Source organism: Taudactylus pleione, unplaced genomic scaffold (genome assembly GCF_031769625.1).
Source record: "Taudactylus pleione unplaced genomic scaffold, aTauple2 ptg000201l, whole genome shotgun sequence".
Taxonomy (NCBI): Eukaryota; Metazoa; Chordata; class Amphibia; order Anura; family Myobatrachidae; genus Taudactylus; species Taudactylus pleione.
Genome location: NW_028284603.1, coordinates 6,426,240 through 6,453,086, shown reverse-complemented (window position 1 = coordinate 6,453,086; position 26,847 = coordinate 6,426,240). Strand labels below are relative to the sequence as shown.

Sequence of the window (26,847 nt, the reverse complement as noted above, 5' to 3'; positions counted from 1 at the left end):
ACAAGAAGTCGGCCTCCCACTCTGGGGTCCCCCAGAGGGAGGCCCGTCCCATCAGGCAGAAGGTTTATCTTCCTGCTTGGAAGAAGGGCGCCTGGCACTCCAGGCCTGTTTCTTGGGCTTAGAAGCAGCCTTGGTCGTCGACTGCCTCGGGAAGGACTGACCTTTGGCCTTGCCCTGAACCCGAAAAGGACCGAAAAGCAGAGCTCCGAACCTTGGTAGGTGCAGAAGCCGAAGGGAGGAAGGCTGATTTAGATTTAGCCAGAGTGTCCACAAATTTGTCCAAGTCTGGACCAAAAAGCAACTCCCCATTAAAAGGTAAGGCCTCCAGCCCCTTTTTGGAGTCAGCGTCCGCTCTCCAAGACCTCAGCCACAAGGACCGACGCGCCGACACAGCTGCAGCCGACACCCGAGAGGTCAGCAGGCTTGCATCTAACGATGCTTCCCCAATGTAGGAAGCCGCATCCCTCATTTGACCTATCAACGCTCTCTGGATCTCCGGAGCATCTTCCGGAAAGGAATCCTCCAAAGCATTGGCCCAGCTCTCGATGGCCTTAGCCACCCAAAAGATGGCCATGGACGGACGGGCCACCGCCCCCGAGAGAGAGTAGATAGACTTCAAACAAGTCTCCACCTTCCTGTCCGTGGGATCTTTCAGGGAGGAGATTGACGGCAAAGGCAGCGTAGCGCTTTTAATTAAGCGGGTAATGTGGGAATCCACCGCGGGAGGAGTTTCCCACTTCCTGCAATGAGCCTCCGGAAACGGATAGTTCGAAGCCAACCGCTTCTGCGGTTGGAACCTCTTGCTGGGCAACTGCCAGGCCCCTGCCATTTGATCCGTCAACTGATCGGACAGGGGAAAAACCATCAAAGCTACTTTGGCCTTTTTAAAATTTGGGTACTTTGACCTGGGGGCCGGCACATCCTCCTCAATGTGAAGGATGGCCCGCACCGCCCTAACCAATGTCGGCACATTAATGGAAGACTTAGCCTCCACCTCCTGGGCCCCGGCATCCGAGTCAGAGTCTTCATGGATCTCCCAGTCATCCGAAGACACGTCCGTGTCCGTGAACTGAGCCGCCAGTGAAGCCGGAACGGAACGCTTGGACGCCGGAGGGGGCAAATCACTGTGCAACATAGATTGAAAAGCCTATGACGAAGCCGCCAGGCTCTGAACAGAGCTGGAGAGGACGTCCACCCAAGGCGGGGGTACTGCCTGAGGATAGCCCTGAAAAGGTACCTTCGACTGCTGCGGCACCGTGGGGGATTGCACGTAGACCGGCAAATCCGCATAAGGACCCACAGTCCGAGACCCGGGAGGAGACTGTACCAGACGCGTCACACCCGGGGAACGGGGGATGGTAGGCTGGGGCAACGCCCTAGAAGGGGCCGCAGTCGGGACCGCAAGTCGGTCCGCGATCGACGCCAGCACTTGCGTAAACATCGCCCACGGAGGATCCTGCGCCACCGGGGGTTTAGAAGGTCCAGGTACCAACTGGCACCGCCCACACAGACCGTCCTGAGACAAATCCGCCCCGACAACTCCTGCCGAACAGCGTCGGCAGGAAACCAACACAGGAGCCACGGAGCGCTCATTCTCCTCATCAGACATGACACAAACTTTTTTGCAATAAAAGTGTCTCACCGAAACGAGGTAAGGCGTATAACACCCACGCACTCCCAAGTATGCAACACAAACAGCCCACAATCTGGTACTGAGTAGCACACCGCTGTATGTGACGGACCTCACAAATACGTAGATCTATATAAGTGAGGTACACAGAAAGAACACCCCTCCCCCACGCACCTGCGGGCCGTTGGAGAAGGAAAGGGATAGGTAAAACGCTGACAGTAAGTAGAAAAAGCACAGACAGCAGCACTAGCAATAGTCACATACCATGCAGGAAGATATACTCACTGCACCTTCAGCTACAATCAACCTCCCAGATTCAGTGTCTGGGAGGGCTATAGCGCTGCGAACACTGTCCTGATCAGGGGAGAGGTACGCAGGGGGACCGGTCCACTGGAAGCCTGCCTGGGAGCTCTGCGTTGCTGCCTGGGAAGATGGCCACCGGAGAGCTCTGAGGAGGAGTGGCCGAGAGAGCACAGCCCAGCGACGCCAGCACGCTTGAGAGAAGGCGCGCTGGGCTGAGGGGAGGAGCCGCTCAAGCAGGGAAGGCTGACTCCCCTGCTAGTATGGAACCACAGGGACGCTGCTCCCTGCCGGCCTTACACCTTGGTGGTCCAGCGGACACGCGGGGTAATCCACAGAGGGGGGAGCCCGCCGCCGCTACTAGCGCCGCCGGTCTGTCCCCAGAGACCGGCGGCATAAAGACTGCATAACTTCCCCCGCGCGCAGCGCTGACAGCGCTGCACGCGGCTTATCTGGCCCCTTGAGTCCGGCAGCAGTCTGTGGGAGGTCCCGGAGCCACGCTAGCACTGACTCCGGGGTCCCGCTGTGATCCCCGGATCAGTACCGGCGTCGCAGCGCCAACGGGGCTTGTTGGAGCGGCAGCATGTCCAGGAATGATGATGTTTGTCCATGAAAGATGACGTTTTGCCTCTGAGACCCGATATTTTGCGGGAAAATCTAAACTAATCCGAGCCTGCACATCCCTACTACAAACCATCTAGAGGGTTACTGTATTACATACACAATCCAGTGTATGATGAGACTAATGTGCTCATATATGTGGGGGTCAGTGCTAGGTTCTTCTACCACTCTGGGACTTGCTCCAATGCTCTGCAGTGCATGGGACTTGGTTTGTGGAATTGTGCTCACAGCTGGGTAAAAAAAACCCAGACCATTCAGCTTATGCGGTCTTGTCCTACTGCCGCACCTTACGACTTACTGTGATCGCTGGCCCTGTATATGTCGAAAGTATTACATACACTCTACTTGGTATGAGGAAAGCGATAGCTTGTTAGGGGCCAATTATGCCCCCTTTATGAGCTGGACACCCTTGTTCTAAAATCCAGCATTTGGAAACCTCCCCCTCTAGAACCCTGTACTTGCTCCTGGGACTGGTGCTGCCCTACTTTCAAAATACAATCATATGGACACTGATTATTGACTTTCTTCCCAGCTAGTGGGCCTCTCTGAGGTCTACCTATGGACCTATGGTGGGCCTACAATCAAGCTCTGAGGATGCTGACTTTTTGCAGGTCCTTGCCACTGACCACACGCTACCACAGCTTCTCTACAGTATATTTTTTCTCTACCATAATAACAGCCACGACAAATGTCTGGAGCAGCCTGAGGAAGTGGCCAGTTGACTATGAAACATGTTGCTATTTTCTGCTGAGGAGACTAATTCCAGATTTATGGGCTGGTTATAGTAAATATTCATCACACCGACGGACATCAGGATAGACAAATGAATGTCCAAAGCTCCATAATTATTCAATAAAGGTGAGTCCAACCACTATAAGCATTTTTATCCATCACTGGGTTTGGAGAATATACACCATGTTGTTTCACTTTTTTCCCATCTCCTGAGCACTGGAACCACGATACTGAACATCCAGACGTAAAGACAACACTCCGTTTCTGAGCAACCACTACAGGCCAACAGTGTTAACACTGTCCAATGCCTACATAGGTCATTTATGTGGTGAGTGTTTATATTCCACCATACACCTACACCACTGTACAGCAGTATACAATAAGATCTTATTTTCTTTTCTTTCCATTTTAGGACCACATTGCTGAGAGGAAGTTATATTACTTATACACACCAATAAGACTGAGAAAGTGCCAGGACAAAACTCCTATCTATAAACTACAACCCCCTGGAACTGAAGTAGAACAGTTCCAACGTCCCAGACTGCACATCCCTGGTCTTAAAGAATTTAAGACACTTCTGGCGCAAGACATCCACAATAGTAAAACCTCTGGGGCCATTGTCAACACCTCCCAGTTTACCATTCTGCAGCCTATTACACTGACAACTGCCCTGCAATTGCCGTCATCACAACTCAAAAACACAACTCCACCTGTACAGACCCCAACTGGCTTGCAGTTGAGAGAAGGGTGCTGGGTTAGAATAGATTCCCATGTACAGACTCCCCAGATGGCACCCTCCCTCAATGGCTCCCCTATTCTGCTTTGGTTAGCTACTTAGATCTGATTGAAAGCTCAGCTGTTGGAATCCTGGAGGGGCACATCTCAAGAAACCACCTGCAAAACTGGCAGCTAATCCTAGAGGTGAATGTTACCTCCAGCAGAACTTTGTATATGTACACCTACATTCAATATTGGCTGATCAACAATCATTTGTAAGACTGAAGCTTAGTACACACTACTATAAGATTATCTGTCCAACCTGCATGGTTGGAACGAAAATCTGGTAATGTTTGGGAGCAAATAGAAAACAACCATTTATTCCCAAAAACGTGAAAATAGACAAATATGGTCGCTCAGACAAAGTGGTTAAAACCATTTGATTTAACCAGTTTGTCTGAATTACTTTTTTTTTTTGTCCGTTTTCCGGTGTTTGGGAGCAAATGGTTGATTGTCATTTGCTCCCATACTGTACATTACCAGATTTTCGTTCCAACCACCAACCAGCCAGATTGGACAGTTAATCTTATAGTGTGTACCTAGCTTTAGGCCTGCGAGCACAGGAGTTTATGTATCAAGCAGTGAAAAGTGAACCAGTGGATAAGTTGCCCATAGCAACCAATCAGCTTTGATGTAGCATTTCTCAAGTACAGTCTATAAAATAATAGGTAGGAGCTGGAAGGTTGTTATGGGCAACTTCTCCACTGGTCTACTGCTCCACGCTTTTCACTGCTCGATATATAATCCCCACAGTTAAATCACAAATGCAGACTCCTAAACGGAAATATTTTTCTTGTAAACAAATCAGAGTTTAGTTCTACTTCTCTAAGGCCGGGGACACGTCACTCATGTTACTTGGTGAAAAAAAGAAAAACATGATATTTTATTATGCTGAACACTAAGTAATATGGGTGATCTAGCGGGCTGCAATTAACTAGATGTTATGCAAGACTGCAAAATGGCGCAAGTTCAGGCACAGCGAGGATTTTTGCTGACAAACTACAATCACATCTGCCAAAGTGTAAGGTTGAACTTGTACAGGAGGACTATATACTTCTTTGAATTAATTGGAAGGGTAGGAAAAAAAAACGACATATAAAGGCACTGGCAGCACCCCCATCTCCTGGCATGGGCACGTCTGTGAAGAGATTAGCATGGAAGAGAACATGAATACCTAATAAGATCCTTACAGCCTTACTGTTTAAGTGTCAATTATGCTATTCTCACAAGGCATTTCACTTATAATCTTTACTCTGTCAAAGGACTCAGAAATCATTTTAAACTGCTGGGAAAATACTTATAAAATATGTAACTGTTACAGTATGATACAGGGCTGATCTTTTTTTTTTTTTACTTTAAAGAACCAAAATCAACCATACGTTAACGCAGAGGTTTCCAAATTCCGCCATTACAGTCCACGTTTTAAGGCTATCCACAGGAGACTTAATTAGTACCTCAGTCAAATTTGATTTAACCATCTGGACTCAAGCCGGACTGTAATGGTGGAGTTGGGAACCTCTGCGTTAATGTGTGTATAAATTTGTTCTTAAAAAGGAGAACAATTTTCTATTTAGCGTTGATTAAAATTTGCACCTAGACGTCAATACACTTTTCCACTGTGCAGCAAGACAGACATGTAGCCCAAGAGTGCAAGAGATGCCTGTAACATTGCACACAATATTCGGATTATTTGTAAAGCTGGTGTAAAAAATAAACAACTCTAAATAGTACAGAAAGTTTGCTTAAAAACATAGAAAGAAACCAAAAGATAAAAAAAAATTAAAGCTGCAGAATGTGTACCCCAGAGCTCGCTATGGGTCTGATGTAGATTTGGACATAAGTATTTTTTGGGTACAAATTGAGCTTTTTTTCTTGTACTGAGCATAGGTACAGAAAATCTTACACATCCGTCCGTATGCAGATTTGCTCACATTTCGCACTTTGATTCCAAGGGGTAAATTTACTAAAGTGAGAGTTTTTAGAAGTGAGTTTTAAAAGAGATGTTGCCCATAGCAACCAATCAGATTCTACTTAACATTTAACTAGCACCTTCTAGAAGATAATAGCTAGAATCTGATTGGTTGATATGGGCAACATCACTTTTAAAACTCACTTCTAAAAACTCTCACTTTAGTAAATTTACCCCCTAGTGTTTAGAAAAGGGAAGAAATGTGCAAGTGTTAGCCGAGAACAGTCCAACAACAGGGACGAATGTGCTCCTGTCTGGAGGGGTAGACCTTGCAGGTTCTCAGCCCCTGGTGCAAAATATGCAGTTATGATGAAAAAAAAATCGACAGGTGCTGAGTGTGTCTGGATCTATCCTACTGATAGATTGAATAAATTGCTGATGACACTCTAATTATAGTCAGATATTCAGATATTCAGATTATTTAAAATTTGCAAGTGGTCCACAGCATGAAAACTTTTTGTTTTGTTTTTTTTACAGGGAAAGACAGCAGATGTTTCTGAATTTAATTGAACTCGCATAGTATTTTGCAGTTGCTATGTATTTCATTGGATTTTAAGTAGTAAATGTGACTATCAAGTAAAGACAGTGGACCGAATTCAATTCAGTGCGATGAATAGCTGCGGGAGGAAGCTCCCGCAGCTATTCAATACAACGCGCTGTGTTCCTTTTCAGAAAATGGGTGTTGAGGCACGGTAACCGGCATTCTCTGACTAAAGTGCCAGGCGTGTGGATGTTAGCGCCGCACTAAGCCGGCAAACAGCTGCGCACCTAGCACTTTTGTCTGATTTTTCCTCGCATCCCCAGGGGGGTGCGAGAAGAAGTCCTTTAGCCACCCAAATAGCGCGGCTACTCATCATCGCACTGAATTGAATTCGGCCCAGTGTCCTTATACAGATAGACAGTCTTATGTATAGGATACTGCAGTAAAGTACTATATTGTGTAGTGTAACTTTAGCATTCACTACTAACACTGTAAAGCCACATCTCCTGACGGAAACCAGGTGCATATAACACTTTCAACTCATGTCAACCTGGCACAAATATAGTGGCCTACCCATAATGTGTGCAGGGTTTGCACACTGCACATCCTGCACCCATATAAGTAGTATACTTACCTCTCCAGAATCCCGCGTCGGCCGGTTCTTCTGACTTTAATCACTGGGAAATGGAGTGGTGGCAATTTTCCTGGTGATTTGCACATGCGCAGTAGTGATGTCCCTGGGAACAAGGTGCGAGCGCCATTTATTCTATTTGGGTGTAAAAGCGGTGCACAAGCTACCATTGTAGAGCCGGGTGCTCCTTAGCAGGTTGTGCAAAATTTGTCTTTTTTTAAGTGCATTTAAAGTCTGTGTTTTTGGTGCAAAATACATCAAAAATATTCACAATTTATCATTTTAGAGAGACTGCTTAATAAAATCTATATACACCTCACTAAACTAATTAGCCAAAATAATGCATACTTAAACCCCTGGCAAACACGCTATGCTGTCTGGAGCTTATTCAGACCCGGTCGTTAGCTCTACGAGCTCGCAACCGGGTCGATGTTGCTCCAGTGCGCATGCGCACGAAGTAGCTGGCTCAGTCGTGCGCATGCGCGAGACCTGGCTAACGACGGGTGATCTGTCGTTAGGGGTCTCGTAGCAGACGGGGCGAGCTGTCGATGTTGAGTGAGGGGGCGTGCCCTGCCAAAAGGAGGCGTTCCTGTCGGAAAGCTTGCCGTTTGGGGGCGGCCCCACTGACATCATCAGTGATATCAGTGGGGAGCTTCCTGCTCAAACAAAGCAGGAAGCTCCCTGGGGCTTAAGGTTGACGAGACCCTACCTTAGGGTCTAACTGACTACCCACCCGTCACCACCCACAAACGGCACTTCCGGTACTCTGCGATGGGTCTGCGTAGCCTCTGCGATCACAGTCCCGAACGCAATCGCTAGTTTGCGCACTGCCTACACATGCACAAAATGCAACAACTGGCCGATTGCGTGCGTATTAGCAACTGCGATCCTTGCTGAGTTTCACGCCAAGTACAACGGAACTTGGCGTAACAAAAGCTGTGGCCCTGCATCGTAACACTTCGTATACAGATTTAGACAAATATTTGAGCAAAATAGATGGAGAAAAGCGTGTAATGTCAGAATATGTAGTAATGGTATGCACAGATATTCATAGAACACTCATGTAACTATAAGCATTTTATGAACTTCGTTTATACAGAATATTCTATTTGTGGCTTACATAAAAGGGAGATGCACCGCGATGCTGACCACACCACAAGCAGGAAAAAAACGTTTTATTGCATTGTGTGTTCATTTGGAAGATACAATTCTACAAAATAGACATTGATACAACTGACCTTAGTCCAAGTGTTGCTAAACTATCACTTGCAGTGCCCAGTAGCTATATACCAGCAAGTAATACCAAGATTATTTTACGTGTTATAATGTGAAGCAATCGGGAAGCCGGCTGACATTATACCGACAGCCGGCTTCCCGACTGTCATATCCCAGCGAGGGTGAAATGCCCTGCATCCAGATCAAAGGGATGCCGGGCGCCGCGAGCGGTCAGTCGCGCGGGGGGGAATAGGTTTAGGGCTCGCGGGGGGGACTTAGGGTTAGGCACCCCCCCGGGAGGTTAGGGTTAGGCTAGGGGGAGGGAGGGTTAGGCATCCCCCCCGGGGGACTTAGGTTTAGGCAACGGGGAAGGCGGGGTAGTGTGTTTATTACTATTATATGACAGTACAAGTGTGTGTAAGTGAGCGGTACACTTTAGCGGGTTGGGTACGTGAAGACGGCGCTCAAGATCCCGGCGGTCAGAATTCCGAGCTGGCATTCCGACAGAAGGAGGTAAGTATACTCTCCTAACCCTCCCTCCCCGCAGCCTAAACATAACCCTCCCCAGGTCCGATGGGTGACATCGTTAGCGAGGGCCATCCCGAGCCGTCGGTCTGCATCATGTGTACGCACTTGCCGATGCCGGGACACCCCACCGGGTCCAGTTGTTAATGAGGTCGGTACACACTAGTGTACATCGTCTAGTGTGTACCAGCCTTAACTCTAACCCCAGTACTTACTGTCGGGATGCCGATTCTTGGATTCTGATTGGCGTTGGGATTCTGGGATAATATCTACATCCCCACTTTAGCATGCAGCGTGAGTGCCTAATATATATTACAGATGAGGATACAAATGCAAGGACTTGCATTTATGAGGTTACATTAGATAATTTTCCCATTGCATAGTTCCACATGTGAATATCATGATAATAAAGTGATGGCTTTTTAAGCAGCACCTGGACATTTAGGAAATCGGGAAACAATCCTACAATAACCCAAAACAGAAAATAAAGACAGATGAACTAATGGTAATTAAAAAAATTGTCTTTGCGGACTTTAAATAAGACCTGTGACTGTATACAGCATCCTCCCTCATTTGTATTTGCAAGTCCCTCACTTTCAGCTAATACGGAATCAACAATCTTTCCACGTTCAATGTCGGCTACATCTGTTGCTTTTTCCCCATTGTTGAGAATTCCGAGCTTAATCCTATTTGACTTTATTCATGCAAAGGTCATTGTGCATTCTACAAATGGAGAAGTGATAGCAAGAGCACTGCTGAACGCAGCTAAAAATGACAACTATTCCGGCAGAACATGCAGCTAGTATCTCGGGCCCGTCTCACAAGTACTTTGTTTACTGTGCCGGAATCCAGCATTAGGCGACACTTAGCCTGATAAAGCTACTGCTGGAATATAAATTTAAACAACATAAAGAGGCTGTATGGTGATCTGCTGAAAAAAAAATATTAAAGGCTGGCATTTAATTTGTGGACTCTTGCGATATGTAATTATGGAATAATTCACTTCGAGGATCAATGCACAGATGCTTCACTTTATAATATCAAAGAGCCATCTCAACATCGAATGAAGCTGAAGTCAACGACTGTTATAATTTGATCTCTATGGATCAGGCAGATGAATTTCTACATATAGCTCTCATGTTGTGCTTAAACAATTTGACACAAATCCTTTTAACATAGGTTAAAGCATTTTCTACAACGCTACTGTCAAGAGTTTTGATTTCTGTGCGAGTTAACCTACTATAAACTTAGAACCCACAGTATGTAGGGCTGTTAAGTGCTTAGTGTGAATTTATATCAATTACACGACCTACTGTATCATGGACAGAACAGCGCTGATTAACAAGAACTCATTGAATCTGTGTTTTTCATTGCAGCTACATTAAACCTTCCTATTTTGCTTAGTTTTACAGCACTGTTTTGTAAAGCTAAAAATGCCCAATGATAAATCTCCAGGCCTACTTGCTCCTTATGTCTCCATATTGAGCTCTCCCTGTAGATTGTAAGCACTCATAACTAGCCGCTCTACCCTGTGTACCACATATGCACCTCCCCGGACAAACCAGGAATTCACTCTTTCAGTTTGGGTCTGATTTGGAAACAAATGTGGATCTTAGGCCGTTTTCAAAGATGGCCACACCGCCATTATCCATTCGCTTGAGAATGTAGCTGTCATCACTGTCAACATGCATTTGCACCTGCCAGATAAGTTACCTCGTGCCAGAGGTCCGGCCGACATGAGATGCATCTCTGCACATGCAAAACTCTGCTTAGTCGGCAAACCCGCCTATGTGCTCTCGGAACACTTAGCCTACATGCAAACGCACAACTACTGCCCAGTGACACCGACTCAGTCGTTCATGAACTACGCCAAGATTTATACAACGCAATCGCAAGTAGTATAGTTCCTTATGCTCGGCACAGACACACACGCAGTGCGAAAAGTTGCAGAATTCGTGAATGTAGGTTTTGTTTTATGGACAACTTGTTATACTCACTGTCTGACGCAGAGTTTTCTAACACCTCCCAAATATTGATAACATGAAAGCTTCAAACCATACCCAGCCTCTTGTTCTGTACCAACAGCAGAAGGGCGGTGAGCTGCTTAGCTTGCTGGCACATTCAAGTGAAGTATGTGTTAGCAATAGTTTTTGCCTAATCTGGCCACATAAATTGTTACAGAACTGGTTAAAGTCCGGCATGACTGGGGTCTGTAAGACGCAGGGGAAGATGACTGCACATGTGACTTTACCATGAGTTAAGCTGCAAACACACACAACGAATTTGTTACCAACGATTTTATGAACGATTTTATGAACGATTATCTGTCAGATTATCTGTCAGATTTTTTAAAGTGTAATAAACAATTTTTTTGAACTACAAACGATTTTTGCATATTTCCTTAATGAAAATCGTTGAGTTGACAAGTCTGACTGAACTACAAACTACAAACGTGAACCCGCATGAATGATTATCGTTCATCGTTTCACTCAGAAAGTGAACGATTTTTTCAAATGATTATCGTTAAACGATATCGTTTAACGGTAATCGTTCAAAAAATCGTTGTGTGTGCATGCAGCTTTAGGAATAAGGAGGAGAAAGAAAAAAAAGGATACATTTGCTCCTGAAATGAACCATGTTGCAATGCAAGAGGTGCAAATGCATTTATTTTTTTGCATGCAGCGAAAATACTGATTGATTTTGTAAGTAGCACAAAAATACTTAGCAGCTTTGGACACTGCTTCCCAACTAAAAACCTCTCTGGACATTTTAAATCTGTCCCAACTGCAGTGCGAGAAGGTGCAGCCTAGCCCTAACCCTCCCCCTAATGCCTAACTCTAAAGCTGGGTACACACTGGGCACTATATCGGGCATTCAATTAAACCGCCAATATATCACGAGCACATCAGTGGGTGTGTAGCCCTGAATATCTGTGAACAACGTGTGTCACATGCATTATGTAAAACAAACATTACATTTTAGTCTACAGCTATCTAACCTACCAGTATGTGTTGGGAGTATGTGAATATACACAGTGCACATACTGTAGGTATTGCTCTGATCTGAAATTGAACTCATAAGCCCAAGGCTGTGAGGCATCGACTCTAACCACTGTGCTACAGCGGTAAATAATATACAATGTAAAATTCATAAGAGAATTTAAAGTAAGAAGGGTAATGCCATTAACAGGGTTCGCTAAGTAGTGTTCTTTATTCTGGAAAAGTGGGATAGCGTGACATTTCAGGGAAGGGGCTTCTGCTTCAGATCCCAACGAAACACCCAGGTTTACATGGATGTGTGCGTATAATTTTTCTGTCTAATCTGGGAGTAAGTGTGTCATAGAGAACGATGTGCATTTTGGTTCGAGAGCTCGCAACATTTTCATGGCTGTGATTTGCTCAGAATTAGAGCTTATAAATGGCATATATGTTACATAAACAATATGCTTCTGATCTAGAGTCTCAAATGAAGATTCCCATCTACGTACACACATACAGCTGCTGGCGGGGATGAGAGGAAGTCCGTGCCGGGCTGAGACAGTTGTAGGTGTTGAGTGACTTGTATTAGGGAACCTCTAGAATCATCACGAGCATCCGGAGTGTTAGACAGAAAATGAAATATTTCCAGACGAACAAGTGATTTTTACATATAATTGCACACTGTTCACAAGAGGAGAAGAGCCATAACTCTATGTTCATTATAGAATTACTGGAATCAGGACAATCAGCTATGTAAACAGCTCGAGACATAGGATTGTAAGGTGCACTTATAAAGCTATAACTTATGTTTTAACATGACAGGCATGAATATACATAGAGACTTAAGTGGAGCAAACACATGCATACCTGATAGTCTTATATTTACTTTTACTTGAGTCATAGACTGATTACCCTGCAGGCATTTCTCAGCTTTTCTTATTTAACTTTTTTTTTTTTTCTTACTGTGCTGTAATAATCCAGTGTGTTATACCCATGTAAGACACGTAACCGACTCCAGTGTACAACTCTCTGTGGCAGCAATAAATCTTCATTCACAGGGGCCCAGGGACAGACTGCAGAGCTACTAATTACCCCTAAATATTTGGCAGTGTTTACAAACAAGCTGGAACATCAGACATTATGGTATAGGGTTTCAAAATTAGGCTCAGCTGTTCTAGTTAATTTAATTATCCGAGTAGGAGTTCTAAGTACGCGCTTTTCTCTTTTTTATATATCCTTCATTACTACTTTACAATTATTTCATGCTACGCATAATTATTGCGCAAAATGCAAAACTTGAAAGCCGGATTAAATCATTTGATGAAAACATAAAAAGGTTAAAAATCTTTTCAGCCTCCACCTTGAGAGCATGCCCAGAACTCAGATACGAAGAGAAGACCTAAATTTAAGGTAAATACGATTTGCCAACATGGGTCAAACCCAAGCTTCAGGCAAAGGAAGAGGGGAAAAACCAATACAGTTGTAATTTTCAACACTCATGAACACAAATGTACATGTTGTACCCAAACACTGACTGTCTGGAAGCTCTAGCACGACTTATTTGCCAGTGAAGGGATCATTGCATAACCACACAAGACTTACACAAGATGCATCTGATTTAAGGTAATTAATGTTAACAAGACTGAATTGGAAACACAGAAAATCATAATACAACCAAAAATAAGATACAGAATAATTCTACTGTGTATAAAAAGGTTTCAGACATTAAAAGAACATCATCAACAACATTCTTGGTTAAAGCAATGTAAGGAACACAACAAGTAGTGAAAATCAGTTATGGTATAACATACCTTAGATAACTCCTTTTCTTTGAGGTTCATAGGGTCCACAGAATCTACTTTGGGAGTATGCAGTGGAAAAGATCCATTGCACCAAACAGCTTACAGCTTTGAAGCTCCCAGCATGCACTGGTCCTCCTCCCTATATACGCCGCCCTCAGCCACAGGTATTCAGTTTGTAAACAAGCCTAACGGCAAGAGACGGAAAGTGGAGAAGGAAATACATCCCACGCAAGAAACACTCAACTTAACATACGAAGAGGGAATCCGTGACAAAAAAAAAAGCAAAAGAACAGATCCCAACTGAGGCCAGGTGCGTCAGGGAGGGTGCTCTGTGGACCCAATGGACCTCATAGAAAAGGAGTTATCTAAAGTATGTTACACCATAACTCTGAGTTTCTTCTTCAGAGCCCATAGGGTCCACAGAATCTACCTTGGGTATGTCCTAAAGCAGGTCACTTAAGGGTGTGGACGCTCCTTCGCAGAGAGGAAAATCCGCCGCCCAAAGGAAGCACCCTGGGAGGCAAAAGTATCAAATGCATAGAACTTGATAAAAGTATTGACGGAAGACCAAGTGGCTGCCTTGCATAACTGTTCAGCCAAGGCGCCATGTAGAGACCGAGTAGAATGTGCTGTCACCTTGTTTGGGACAGGGAGACCAGCCTGTGTATAGATCTGAGAAATAGTCGTACGCAGCCAGTGAGCCAAAGTCTGCTTGTTTTCTGGCCAGCCTCGTTTGTGAAACCCATAAAACACAGAGCAAATCTGATTTCCTGATGGAGCTGGTACAATCTACGTATATACAAAGGGCTCGAACCACATCCAGGGAAGCTTCACCTGTAGACAGGTCTGAAGAGTGAAAGGCCGGAACGACACTATCTTTGGAAGGTAACCTGCCTTAGTACGGAGGACAGCTCTATTTTGATGGAAAATCAAATATGGAGAACGACATGACAGAGCTGCCAAATCAGAAACTCTAAGAGCCGAGGCGATAGCAAGGAGAAAAAGTGTCTTCGCTGTCAACCATCTTACGTCCACCGTATCAAAGGGTTCAAAGGGAGCAGTCTGCAATGCCCTGAGAACCAAAGTCAAAGTCAAATCCCACGGTGCCACCGGAGGGACAAATGGAGGTTGCAGCTGGAGAACCCCCTGCAAGAATGTCCTAACATCCGGCAGAGGGGCAATTCTATATTGGAACAAAACTGACAATGCAGAAACCTGAACTCTCAAGGTAGCCAGACGAAGACCTAAATCTAATCCCGCCTGAAGAAAAGCAAGTATTCTTCCAACCTTAAAAATCTCAGTCATATTTTCTGTGAGAACACCAAAGAAAAAATGAATGCCAAATTCTGTGATAGATGTGGGCGGAAGCAGGCTTCCTTGCCCTCAGCATCGTCTGAATCAGAGGCCGAAAAACCTTTGGCCTCAAGGATGGCAGGCTCAACAGCCATGCCGTCAAAGCCAGTCGAGGTAAATCCTGATATAGGCAGGGACCCTGCACCACCAGATCCGGCCGTAGAGGCAATGGAAGTAGGCTGTCTATGGATAGACAAGTCAGGCCGGAGAACCAGGCAGGGGCTATTCGTATTATCCAGCCGCCTTCCTGCTTGAACTTTCTGATGACCCTTTGGAGGAGGGAGATTGGAGGAAACAGGTATGCCAACCTGAAATCCCATCTCACCGCCAGAGCATTCACGAAGGCGGCTGAGGCGTTCCTTGTTCTGGACCTGTACCTGTGGACTTTGTAATTGTGACGTGACGCCATGAGGTCTACGTCCGGTATTCCCCACTTGTCAACCAGGAATTGAAAGACATCCGGATGATGAGCCCTTTCTACGGCGTGTATGTCCTGGCAACTTCGGAAGTCCGCTTCCCAGTTGAGAACACCTGGGATGAATATTGGCGAAAGATGGCATTCTGCCCACAGCAGAATTTCCGCCACTTCCTTCATGGCTGCCAGACTTCGTGTGCCTCCCCGATGGTTGAGGTAGGCCACTGCTGTCGCATAGTCGGACTGAATATGGATAGGCCTGCCTTGTAGGAGGTCCTGTGCCAGTATGAGCGCTCTGCATCTGTGGTGAGGAGTACCCAATCCTGGACCCATAACGGATGATCCATGTTTAAATGGGCAGTTTTCAGCCACCAAGCGAGGGATAGCCGAACCTCTGTCGAGATACAGATCATCTGAGACTTTATCCGATGATACGGAGCATCCCAATGAGCCAGAATCCAATTCTGCAGGGATCTGGAGTGGAACTGGGTATAAGCCACCATGTCGAATGTGGATACCATGGAGCCCAGCACCTGCATTGCCAAAGAAGACTGCTCACACGAGACTGTAGTGCCACATTCTTGTCTTCTGGTAGAGGAATCCTCTGTCCTAGATAATCCAGCAGCTCCCCCAAGTGCACCATCTGCTGGGTTGGAGAAAGAGAGTACTTTTTCCAATTTATAATCCAGCCGTGCTCTTGTAGGCAGACAATGGTCATCTGGAGATGACATTGTAACATCTCCTCAGATTGTGCTAATATTAGGAGGTCGTCCAAATATGGCTTTATCCTGCCTCCTTGTCATCGGTGAGCCGTCATGACTGCCATTATCTTTGTAAATACCCAAGGCGATGTGGCCAGCCCGAAGGGTAGAGCCTGAAATTGGTAATGTTTCTGATCTACAGCCAATCTCAAAAAATTTTGGTGGGATCGTGCAATCGGAATATGCATCCTGTATGTCCAGGGAGATCATGAAATCCCTAGGCTTCATTGCCAGCATAATTGACCGTAGGGTTTCCATACGGAATTATGGCACATGGATGAACCTGTTGAGAGACTTCAGATTCAGGACAGGGCGATGTGACCCATTTGGTTTTTGAATCAAAAATACATTTTAATAACCACCCTTTCCCTGTTGCGTCACAGGAACGGGAACTATGACCCCTGACTTCAGGAGGCCCCCAAAAGGAAGGTTTGTATCCACAAACCTCTGAGGGGGATGCCTCAGAAACGTGATGGCATAACCCTGAGAAACCAGCTCTAGAACCGAGGCATCCGTATTTGTCTGATACCAGGCCTGGGAGAACTGTAAAAGTTGGCCTCCAACACTGAGACCCCCCCAGGGGGAGGCCCGCCCCATCACACAGTAGACTTACTATCTGTCTTGGAGGCAAGAAGTTTGCTTGACCAAGATTTCTTGGGCTCATGTGTCCTGCAGGTATGACTGTCTAGAGGAGGACTGACCTTTTAACCCTACTCTGTGGGCGAAAGGACAGAGCTGCCGACTGCCTAAATTTAGGGGTAGTCGCGGATGGCAATTCAGCAGATTTCGGTGTTGCCAGAGAAGTCTTTAGGTCATCCAGCTCTGGTCCAAACAGTACCTTCCCCGAAAAATATTCAAGAACCTTTTTGGATCCTGCATCCGCATTCCAGGTTTTTAGCCAAAGGGATCTTCAGGTTGCAACCGAAGTTGCCGAGACCCTAGAAGCCAAAATACCTGCGTCAATGACCGCTACCCCCATATACACAGCTGCTTCTTGCATCTGATAGAGAGAATACTGCTGTTCTCTGGTAGCATCAAGCATAGTACCGTCGAGAGCTGCCGTCATTTCTTCCATAGCTTTCGCTACCCAGGCTACAGCCATAGCTGGTCTGGTAATAGCTCCAGATAACGAAAACATTGATTTCAAATGATTGTCAAGTTTTTTATCTGTAACCTCTTTTAAAGAGGATGCTGCAGGAATGGGTAACTTAGCGCTCCTATTCAACCTTGGAACATGAGTGTCTATCGTTGGGGGAACTTCCCATTTGTTACACTCTCCAAGTGCAAATGGGTATCGAGAGGTTATATTCCGTGTAGCATGGAAATGCTTCCAAGGAGTACTCCATGCCTCAGACATAAGATTTGTCAGTTGCTCAGACTGAGGAAAATAATCCTTCTGACACCTAAAGACCACCTTGGCTGTCGGCGGAACCTCCTCTTCCTATATACTGAGGACAGATTTAAAGGCTCTCACCAGAGAGGGGACATCCACAAGAGACTGATGATCTTTCTCCACTGAGTAAGACCCAGAACTCTGAGTATCAGAGTCTGAAGAGTCTCGGTCATCATGAGGCAACCTCTTATGCCCCTGCTTTGCCGCCACTTGTCTATATGGCTGCTGAGGAGCTATAGACAGCGGCATACTCTGGAATAGAGTGAGCAGTAGAATCAACCCAACAGAAATTCATGAGGGAGATATATATAGAAGGATGCAACTGCTGTGACTACCCCAAAGCATAGGGAAATACCGCAGCCGGAGCCGCATTTATGCGATTTTGTCCATCAAGTGCGACAAAACCTGATGCCACCCAGATGGTTCTAGTGCTGGAGCTCTAGATGTTCCGGCTTGAACAGGTAGCTGTTTACAACAGAGGCTACACAATCCGTCCTGGTTAACATCCTGCTCAGACAAGCCGGCTAAACAAGACACACATGATCTTAGTACTGGCATATCATCCTTCTCACCTACACCTTTAGACATGATAAATGTATAAACGGTATAAGGTGTACAGTGTAAATGCAATGTGAGCCCTTATCAATGAAACCCCCCACACCTTTCAGAGGGATGAGGAGAAACACAGTGATAGGTATAACTGACAGTTTGAAAACAAAAAGGCAGTACAAATACAGCAGCTAGCATTAAAGTCACATGCAATGCATAAATACGCAACAATTGCTATTTGCAAATGGACTCAATCAACTGACCAGCCCCGCAGGGGAAATGGTAGGATATAGAGTACTGTACAGCAGACCCAAGGGAGAGGTATACAGGGAGACAGACCAACCTCTGAGACCAACCGTTACAGCAGTACACACACACAAACGCGATCAGCGAGCATCTCACTACGAGGGGGTCAAATATAGCAAACCAGATGCTGAACACCTTACCGGAAGTTGCGTCTGGTTTGGGGTAGGAGCGGCCGGGGGAGCTCTCTTCCCTAAGCTGCGATTTTGTCAGCATGGGTACGCTGGCCTCATAGTAGTAGACGCTAACTAGTGCACTGTAGTGCATCTACTACCTACTAGCAGTCCCGCTGTATAACAGGTGCTTCTGGATACTTGCAGCGCACCAAACCAAAAAAACTGAATGCCTGTGGCTGAGGGCGAGGTATATAAGGAGGAGGACCAGTGCATGCTGGGAGCTTCAAAGCTGTAACCTGTTTGGTGCAATGGATCGATTCCACTACATTCCCCAAAGGTAGATTCTATGGACCTTGAAGAAGAAACCACATTTAAACGCGTTGGAGGACATTTAAGAAAAAGTAATGTAACTCATAGAAACTAACCAGGTTCTGTCAGATCAAAAAATAAGAGAATCTGATTGGTTAGTATAGGATGTTTATAGGATATAACTCCTTTTTCTAGTGCAGTAGCTTACATAAATATCTTCATTAACAAGAAACCTGGTAGAAACATTTCCTGAACAAATCTTTTAGAGGCAGATATGTTACAGACTGAACTTACTATTCATGAGAATGCAGCCCGTCAAGAATCACCACATGACTAAGGCACAGAGTACCTCCATGATGTCACCAGTTCCTAGTGAATGGAGATGCTGTATTCTCACAAAACAAAATGGCTGCCTCCACCAAGTGTAAGAAATAGGTGCACTTGTTTCTGAATAATTCTTACTGTGGTTTTGGGCAGTAATACTCAATTACATGTGGCCTTGTATTTACATCAGCTTAGACACTGTATGAATTAAAAACAAACACAAGACATTGTGTTTACCACTTCCTATTACATACAATAATACTGCATTTACGTATGGAATTAATGTTGATGCTGTCAGTGCATTTTATTATTGTCTAATCACAGACCTAAGGAGCCACCTACTGGTGTATTGGAAAACAAAGAGCAATTTGTTTAAAAGTAAACTAAAACCTAAATACATGAAGCTTGTATACTGAAGTATTTACTAACATTCAGAAATATGTCTGCACACATTACTTATAAGATAAAGCTGGGATATGGGTATCTAGAAGTTATATTTCCCTCCTTTAGGACTTATCTTATACTGGGGTTGCATTTTATACTGGAGTACAGCATCGAGTAAAAAGAGCTGGCATCAATACATTGTGGTTTCTACATCAGTTTCTTGTCTCATTGGGTTCTATGTGTACAGCGCACGCAGCATAACATTGGGTTCCATATGGACAGCGCACGCAGCGTAACATTGGGTTCCATATGGACAGCGCACGCAGCGTAACATTGGGTTCCATATGGACAGCGCACGCAGCATAACATTGGGTTCCATACGGACAGCGCATGCAGTGTAACATTGGGTTCCATATGGACAGCACATGCAGCATAACATTAGATTCCATGCAGACAGCGCACGCAGCATAACATTGGGTTCCATATGGACAGCGCACGCAGCATAACATTGGGTTCCATGTGTAAAGCGCACGCAGCATAACATTGGGTTCTATGTGTACAGCGCACGCAGCGTAACATTGGGTCCATATGGACAGCGCATGCAGCATAACATTGGGTTCTATGTGTACAGCGCACGCAGCGCAACATTGGATTCCATGCGGACAGCGCACGCAGCATAACATTGGGTTCCATATGGACAGCGCACGCAGCATAACATTAGGTTCCATATGGACAGCGCACGCAGCATAACATTGGATTCTATGTGTACAGCATACGCAGCGTAACACTGGGTTCCATATGGACAGCGCACGCAGCATAACACTGGGTTCCATACGGACAGCGCATGCAGCGTAACATTAGGTTCCATATGGACAGCGCATGCAGCGTAACATTGGATTCCATGCGGACAGCGCACGCAGCGTAACATTAGGTTCCATATAGACAGCGCATGCAGCGTAACATTAGGTTCCTTATGGACAGCGCACGCAGCGTAACATTAGGTTCCATATGGACAGCGCATGCAGCGTAACATTGGATTCCATGCGGACAGCGCACGCAGCATAACATTTGATTCCATATGGACAGCACATGCAGCATAACATTAGGTTCCTTATGGACAGCGCACGCAGCGTAACATTAGGTTCCATATGGACAGCGCGCGCAGCATAACATTGGGTTCCATATGGACAGCACATGCAGCGTAACATTAGGTTCCATATGGACAGCACATGCAGCGTAACATTAGGTTCCTTATGGACAGCACATGCAGCGTAACATGGGGATGAAAATCACTTGCCGTGATATTTACCAGACCGTGCACTCCACTGAATACAACGCAAGTATTCTAGGACAAGACTTATGCTGGCTACACACTGGCAGATATATTGGCCGATCAATTGACCGGTCAATATATCTTGTGTGCGTCTGCCAGTGTGTTCCAGCGACGTCGTTCACAGACACATCGCTTCGGCTGTGCTGCACAGCCGAGGCCAAATATATCTGCAGATATATTGGGGCATCGTGCTGTGTGTACAGGCAGTCAGCAGACTGTTGATCGGCCAATGTATCTGTCAGTGTGTACCCAGCTTTAGCCAAAAAGAACACAATAAGCATTCTGTGATGTCATGATAGTTGCAAATGGAAGTTTCTAAACCATTATCCAGGAAAGGCCAGAAATTTCTAATAAAGATTCTCGCTACGTTGCACCTAGGACGCACCATGGCCGGATCATGGTACCGACAGGTGTCTTCTCTTCAAGTGGAATACCATTACAGGTTGAGTCTCCCATATCCAAATATATTCCGAAATGCAGAATATTCCAAAATACAGATTTTTCTTTTTGAGCACAACTGAGATAGTGACACCTTTGCTACTGATGGTTCAATGTACATAAACTTTGTTTACTTAATAAAATTATTAAAAATATTGTAAAAAATAATCATCAGGCTGTGTGTATAAGGTGTATATGAAACAAATTAATTTTCATGTATGTATAAAAACTTTGCTTGATACACAAAATTATTAAAAAAAACATGTATAAAATGACCCTCAGGCTGTGTATAAGGTGAATATGAAACATAAATGCATTCTGTGTTTAGATTACGGTCCCATTCCCAGGATCTCTCATTATGGTATGCAAATATTCCCAAATACGGAAAAATCTGATATCCAAAATACTTCTGGTCCCCAGCATTTTAGTTATGGGAGACTCAGCCTGTACCACCCTGGATCACGTGTCTGTACCCTGCATAGCAGCAGCACCACTACAGCAATAGTATTACACTGGTATAGGAAACGTGACTTATCTGTGTAGGAAGGAGTAAAAACAAAAACGAAAAACCCAGCAACATTAACTTCTTACTTTTATTTCCGGAAGCCATAACAGTGAGAATTTACATAAATGAACTATATTTGCATCCATATAAGTGGGAGAACTAACTAATTAGACTTTCGAAAGTAACTTTCTGGTCTTGCACTATTTGCCTAAAAACTACGAGAAGAACAAAGGACAATATTTCTGGTGCCCAATGTGGAAGTGACAAATGTGTTTTTAGATGTAAAAAATTCTCAAATCAGTAAAAGTTTTAAAAATGAGGAGTCTGACAAAAACCGGACACAAATCAACCCCTCAAACATGCCAAACTATAGTATGTGCAGGGGCTGCCATTGCTGTGGTGCCCACCTTCCCTGCATCCTCTCACATCAGAATCAGACTGATGCAGATGTGCTGGAGGGTGTGGAGTGTCTGACGAGTGAAGGCGCTTTGTGGCACGCGGACAGGCCAAATTAATGGCTTGGTCTGGCCAGTACAGGCTCGGAATGTCCTGGTGCATTATGTGCACAGTGCTGTCTCCCAGGAGCAGGGATGTGGTTGTGTTATGGCAGCGAGTGCGCTGGGTGTGGGCCAGGTGTGAGAGACGCCGTTACATGCGGCTGTCTGCATTTCTGTGCAGGATGATGTCTAGTGATGACTGTGAGATACTGCAAGACACTGACAGAGCACACCAGAAGATCAGACTTCGTGGCAAGCTGTGATCCTGGCAGTGGGGGTGCCATGGTCCTGACTCTAATCTGGAAGTGTGGGTTTAGCTGTTCTGAGAACTGTAGTAAGCACTGTTCCCACATTTCGCTGGAGAGAACCTATTGCTGGTACGGTTTGTATGAATTTAGAGATAATTATGCCTGTGCATTATATTAACCAGTATGTACTGTATATCAGGCTGTTACTTCAGCTCTTATTCTGCATGAGTCTATGTCCTTTCCCACAACTCTATTGCTGTTAATATTATTTTCCCAATAGGTAGATTCCCCCCTTCCTCTCTAGATGTGTGTGTGTTTTATAGGGGTCCTTTCAAAATGTTGCTATGGAGCCCCACAAAGGTTTCTTCATACGCACTGTCAAACATGTACTCTTCGTAAAATGTTAACCCCTTTCCTGGCGCGATTGCATCATATGCAACCATGCCAAGCTGGGCTTTCCCTGACACAGTCTCATCTGATGCGACAGTGTCAGAAACACTCACAGGCGGCGGCTGCAAGGTGATATTCCTGCAGCCACCGAGCTCAGGAGGCAGTGCCGGCCCCTTGGCTCCCTCCGAATCCCCTACAACTCTCCTCCTCCCTCCCTGAGGACTATGGAGTGTGATCTAGGTTAAAATGCGCAATTTTAGAGAGACACAAAAGTGATTTCATGTACCTGGTGTATATAAAACAAAGCCCAAAGTGGCAATTTATGTCATACAGCAGTGGTGTTTGAATCATGGCGCCCTAGAATATCTGCTTTTCTTACAGCACCATTAAGCCAAAAGTTTATTATTGAGAAATTCTGCAAAAAATATTAAATTAAGTAAATTGTGTTTATAGATCATCCTTAGGCTAATTTATGTGGTGGTGGACAGGGTTGTCCAAATATTTTATGATTGGCAGCCACCAGCTCTGATTTTGCCTATCACATTGACCAAAAAATAATTTTATATGGTCTTGAATCACCCATCCATGGCACCCCAGCAGGTGCTCCGCGGCACCCATGTACCCACCAACGACTATAACGATCGCGGGTCCCTCTAGTAACCTAGTCGATATCGACCAGGTTGGCCTGCATGCATGGGTGATGGTTGATATCGACCATACGTGCCCGCGAATCTCAGGTCATTGGTGGCCGAAAAATGCACGATATGAACGATAACAATATGATCGATATCGTTATCGTTCATATGGTCTATTTAAGTCGTACCGTGTGTACGCACCTTAAGTGTATGATTGGAGGAGTTCTAATTCCTTTATTGTATCTATCCCAGGACACAATTGATATGAACTGGCAACAGTGTTTCATACTAACACAGACCTAACAATTAAGGGTCCACAGGTCTAATTTAACTGTGAATGTGAAGTTGTTTACAATTTTAATCTACATGTATTTTTATTTAATATTTGTATGTAATTGTATATTGCTTTTTATTTTGGTTTTCTGTGTTTTCTTATTGTTTTTAATAATTTTTTACTTTTTTTTTTCCTTTTGTTTTGGTCCACCAAGGAATATTAAATAGTTTTTATTGCTTATATTCAGGTGTTTTGATCAGGCCTATTCTGTGATAGCTCTCCATTGTTTGTGTTTTCTAGGACAGGGTCATTTGGAGCCTCTGTATGTTAATAAGGCCTTTTTTCTAAACATAACTTGACCAATAATCGCTGCAGTTTTTACACAACATACATAACCGACAGTAATGATGATGAGGCTGGATTATTGTATATGGCACGGTATTACCTTGGGAGAGGAGAAGAGGTCTTTTCCTGGCAGTACAGTAAGGGGGGAGCTGGTTGCTTCATCCTTCTTTGGTGTGGAAGCAGGAGGAGCTGGGGCTTTTCTCTTCACCCTCTTCTCCTGTTCGGGCTCCTTTACAACCCTGTCCCGGCTTATTTCCGTACTCTCTTTTGGTTCATAAAATGGGTTTGATCTGTAACAAAACAAAATTAAACCAAATTAAAAACACACACACACAGTCATCCTATTGGTGGAACATTAATGGCTGCCTGTGCATGTTTATCTTAAAGCAATTCCACAAATAATAAGTGTGGCTTATACTGATAACTGCGGTGGTCACCACCTAGAACTGCACCAGAGTTGCTAAGAGATCAAAGAAGTCTCTCTAGGTGCCAGCATTATAGACATAAAAGGAACTACGGCCATTATATTTTCTGCACCAAGCACAGTCATTTATTTTATTGTATTTATTGTAAGAACCCAAGAGTTCTGTTAGATCTATTTTGTTTGTATACTACAACCATAGGCATAAACAGCCATCAGGAAGGCACAGGTGACTATAGCTATGGAAAAAGAAAACGGAATACATGGAGAATGGTGTACTTTAACCATAACATACTGCTCTCTACCTAATATGTTATGTCAGGCCCTGTGCCACTGGCAGTCCTCGGGACCTTTTGTGTGACACACCCCCACCCTTTCCCCCAGCTTTCAAGAAAGCTTCATAGACTGTGTTTGATTAAACTAATTTGAATAATATTCCTTACAAAGACGCACAGGTATAACAGATATACTATGGAAATACATAAACAAGTCTATTTTGATCAAACAAAGGGTTTGCAATGTGCTTGTTTTTAAACAAGTTTTAATCAAAAGTTTCATGTGGCCACTGGATGGAAATGTTCAAGAGTTCTTTGATTTTTACCTGCACCCCGGCTGAACATCCTAAATAAGCATAAGGGAACTTGGCTCTTTTTTTTTTTTTTATTTAAATCTCACAATTGAAAAAATAGACCAATTTGCAAATTGCTGTTTTAAAACTTCCCATCACCTTCTAGTAGAAACATGAGCACATATTTACTTTTGGCTGAAATCCCAGCACACATGTAAAAAATGATTTCGAAAAGATAATAGTCTGGGCCCTCATTTTCCCTGCCTTCCTTATTCACCAATCTATAACTTGGCAGGCAGTCAGATATACACCCTCTGTAGATGATGCTGCTTTGACAGCTCCTGGCAATGGGTTTGAAAAAAGGGGAGCAGCTACCTACCTATATTTTGACGCCCTATTTTCAAACTAATAAATTACATTTTAAAGAGTGTACATATACTGTCCGTGGAACAAATTGTGGCTTGATGGACCACACTGAGGGCTCCGGACTGCTCACAGAAGCTCATGTTTTAGACAGAATGGGTTTGGCCCGACTAATCGCTGGGGTTGTGCCAAACGCACCGGCCACCTTGGGCGCAGAGTGAGCAACTTAATTTAAGTGGGTGACGACAGAGAATTGTGTAGGGTGTGTAGAATAGAGAGTATGTAGTCACACACTGCTCTAATATATACTTGCACAGTCCTTGTCCCCTTTCAATCAGAACTTCTAGTTACAGTTTAGGGTTAGAGGCCACTGTTCCTTTCCAGAAGGAGTTGTAATGTTACATCAGCAAAGTGCACCTGTAGCCTAGCTGTGTCTGACACAATACTTATAAGAATACACGCAAACAACTGACTAGGTAGGGACCAGTGGCATCACTAACGGCATGAGAAACTTGTTTCTAGGTAATGTACGAGGGTGGTTCAATAAGTAAAGTAACAAGACCTTTTACATGTGAAATGTTTTCTATTTCATTCTAATTGCCCGCCAGGCCAGAGCAGGGAGATAACTGCTTCCACTCATGTCCATTAGACTGCGTCTCATATCAGTCATACTGTCCCACCATCAGTTGTAAGATGGCGGGGTTGGTCGGAACATGGTCAAACATTGAGGCGCGTAGTGTGATCAGATGCGTTGTTGTGATCAGATTTCGTCATCTAGGTGTACAGTGATAACACCATCTCACAGAAACAGGTTAGGGTTTGGTGCACTGCCTTAGATAACGGCAGGACAGACGTTCAAGATGAGCAGTGATCCGGCCGGCCAAGCACGTCCACCACAGATGATAATAGGTGCCGCATTGAAGGTCTGACTCCGGAGGACAGATGCATTTGGGTTAGTGATATTGCTGATGAAATGAACACCTCAGTGGGTACTGTGCACAACATCGCTCATGAGCAATTGGAGTACAGGAAAATGTGTTCATACTGGGTACTGAAGCAGCTCACAGAAGTTCACAAAAACAATAGGATGGGATCGTCTCTTGATACGGTACCATGAGGAGGGAGTGCAATTTACAGCAGTGTATTGTTACAGGTTATGAAATGAGGGTGCATCATGTGACACCAGAGACGCCGCAAGCATCCATGACATGGAAACACGCATCGTCCCCACTTTCAAAGAAATTCAAAACAACTCCATCAGC

General features: G+C 44.7%; 1 protein-coding gene across 8 annotated transcripts in view; it reads right to left on the bottom strand.

The window, feature by feature from the left end:
• The window catches only part of EHBP1 (EH domain binding protein 1), a 396,634-nt gene that overhangs the window by 223,640 nt on the left and 146,147 nt on the right, over window positions 1-26,847 (bottom strand). For all 8 annotated transcript variants that reach the window (XM_088477209.1, XM_088477211.1, XM_088477210.1 and 5 more), the window contains one exon: window positions 24,334-24,523. In XM_088477209.1, coding sequence (XP_088333335.1) covers window positions 24,334-24,523 — 190 coding nt within the window. The remainder of the gene's footprint in view (window positions 1-24,333; window positions 24,524-26,847) is intronic.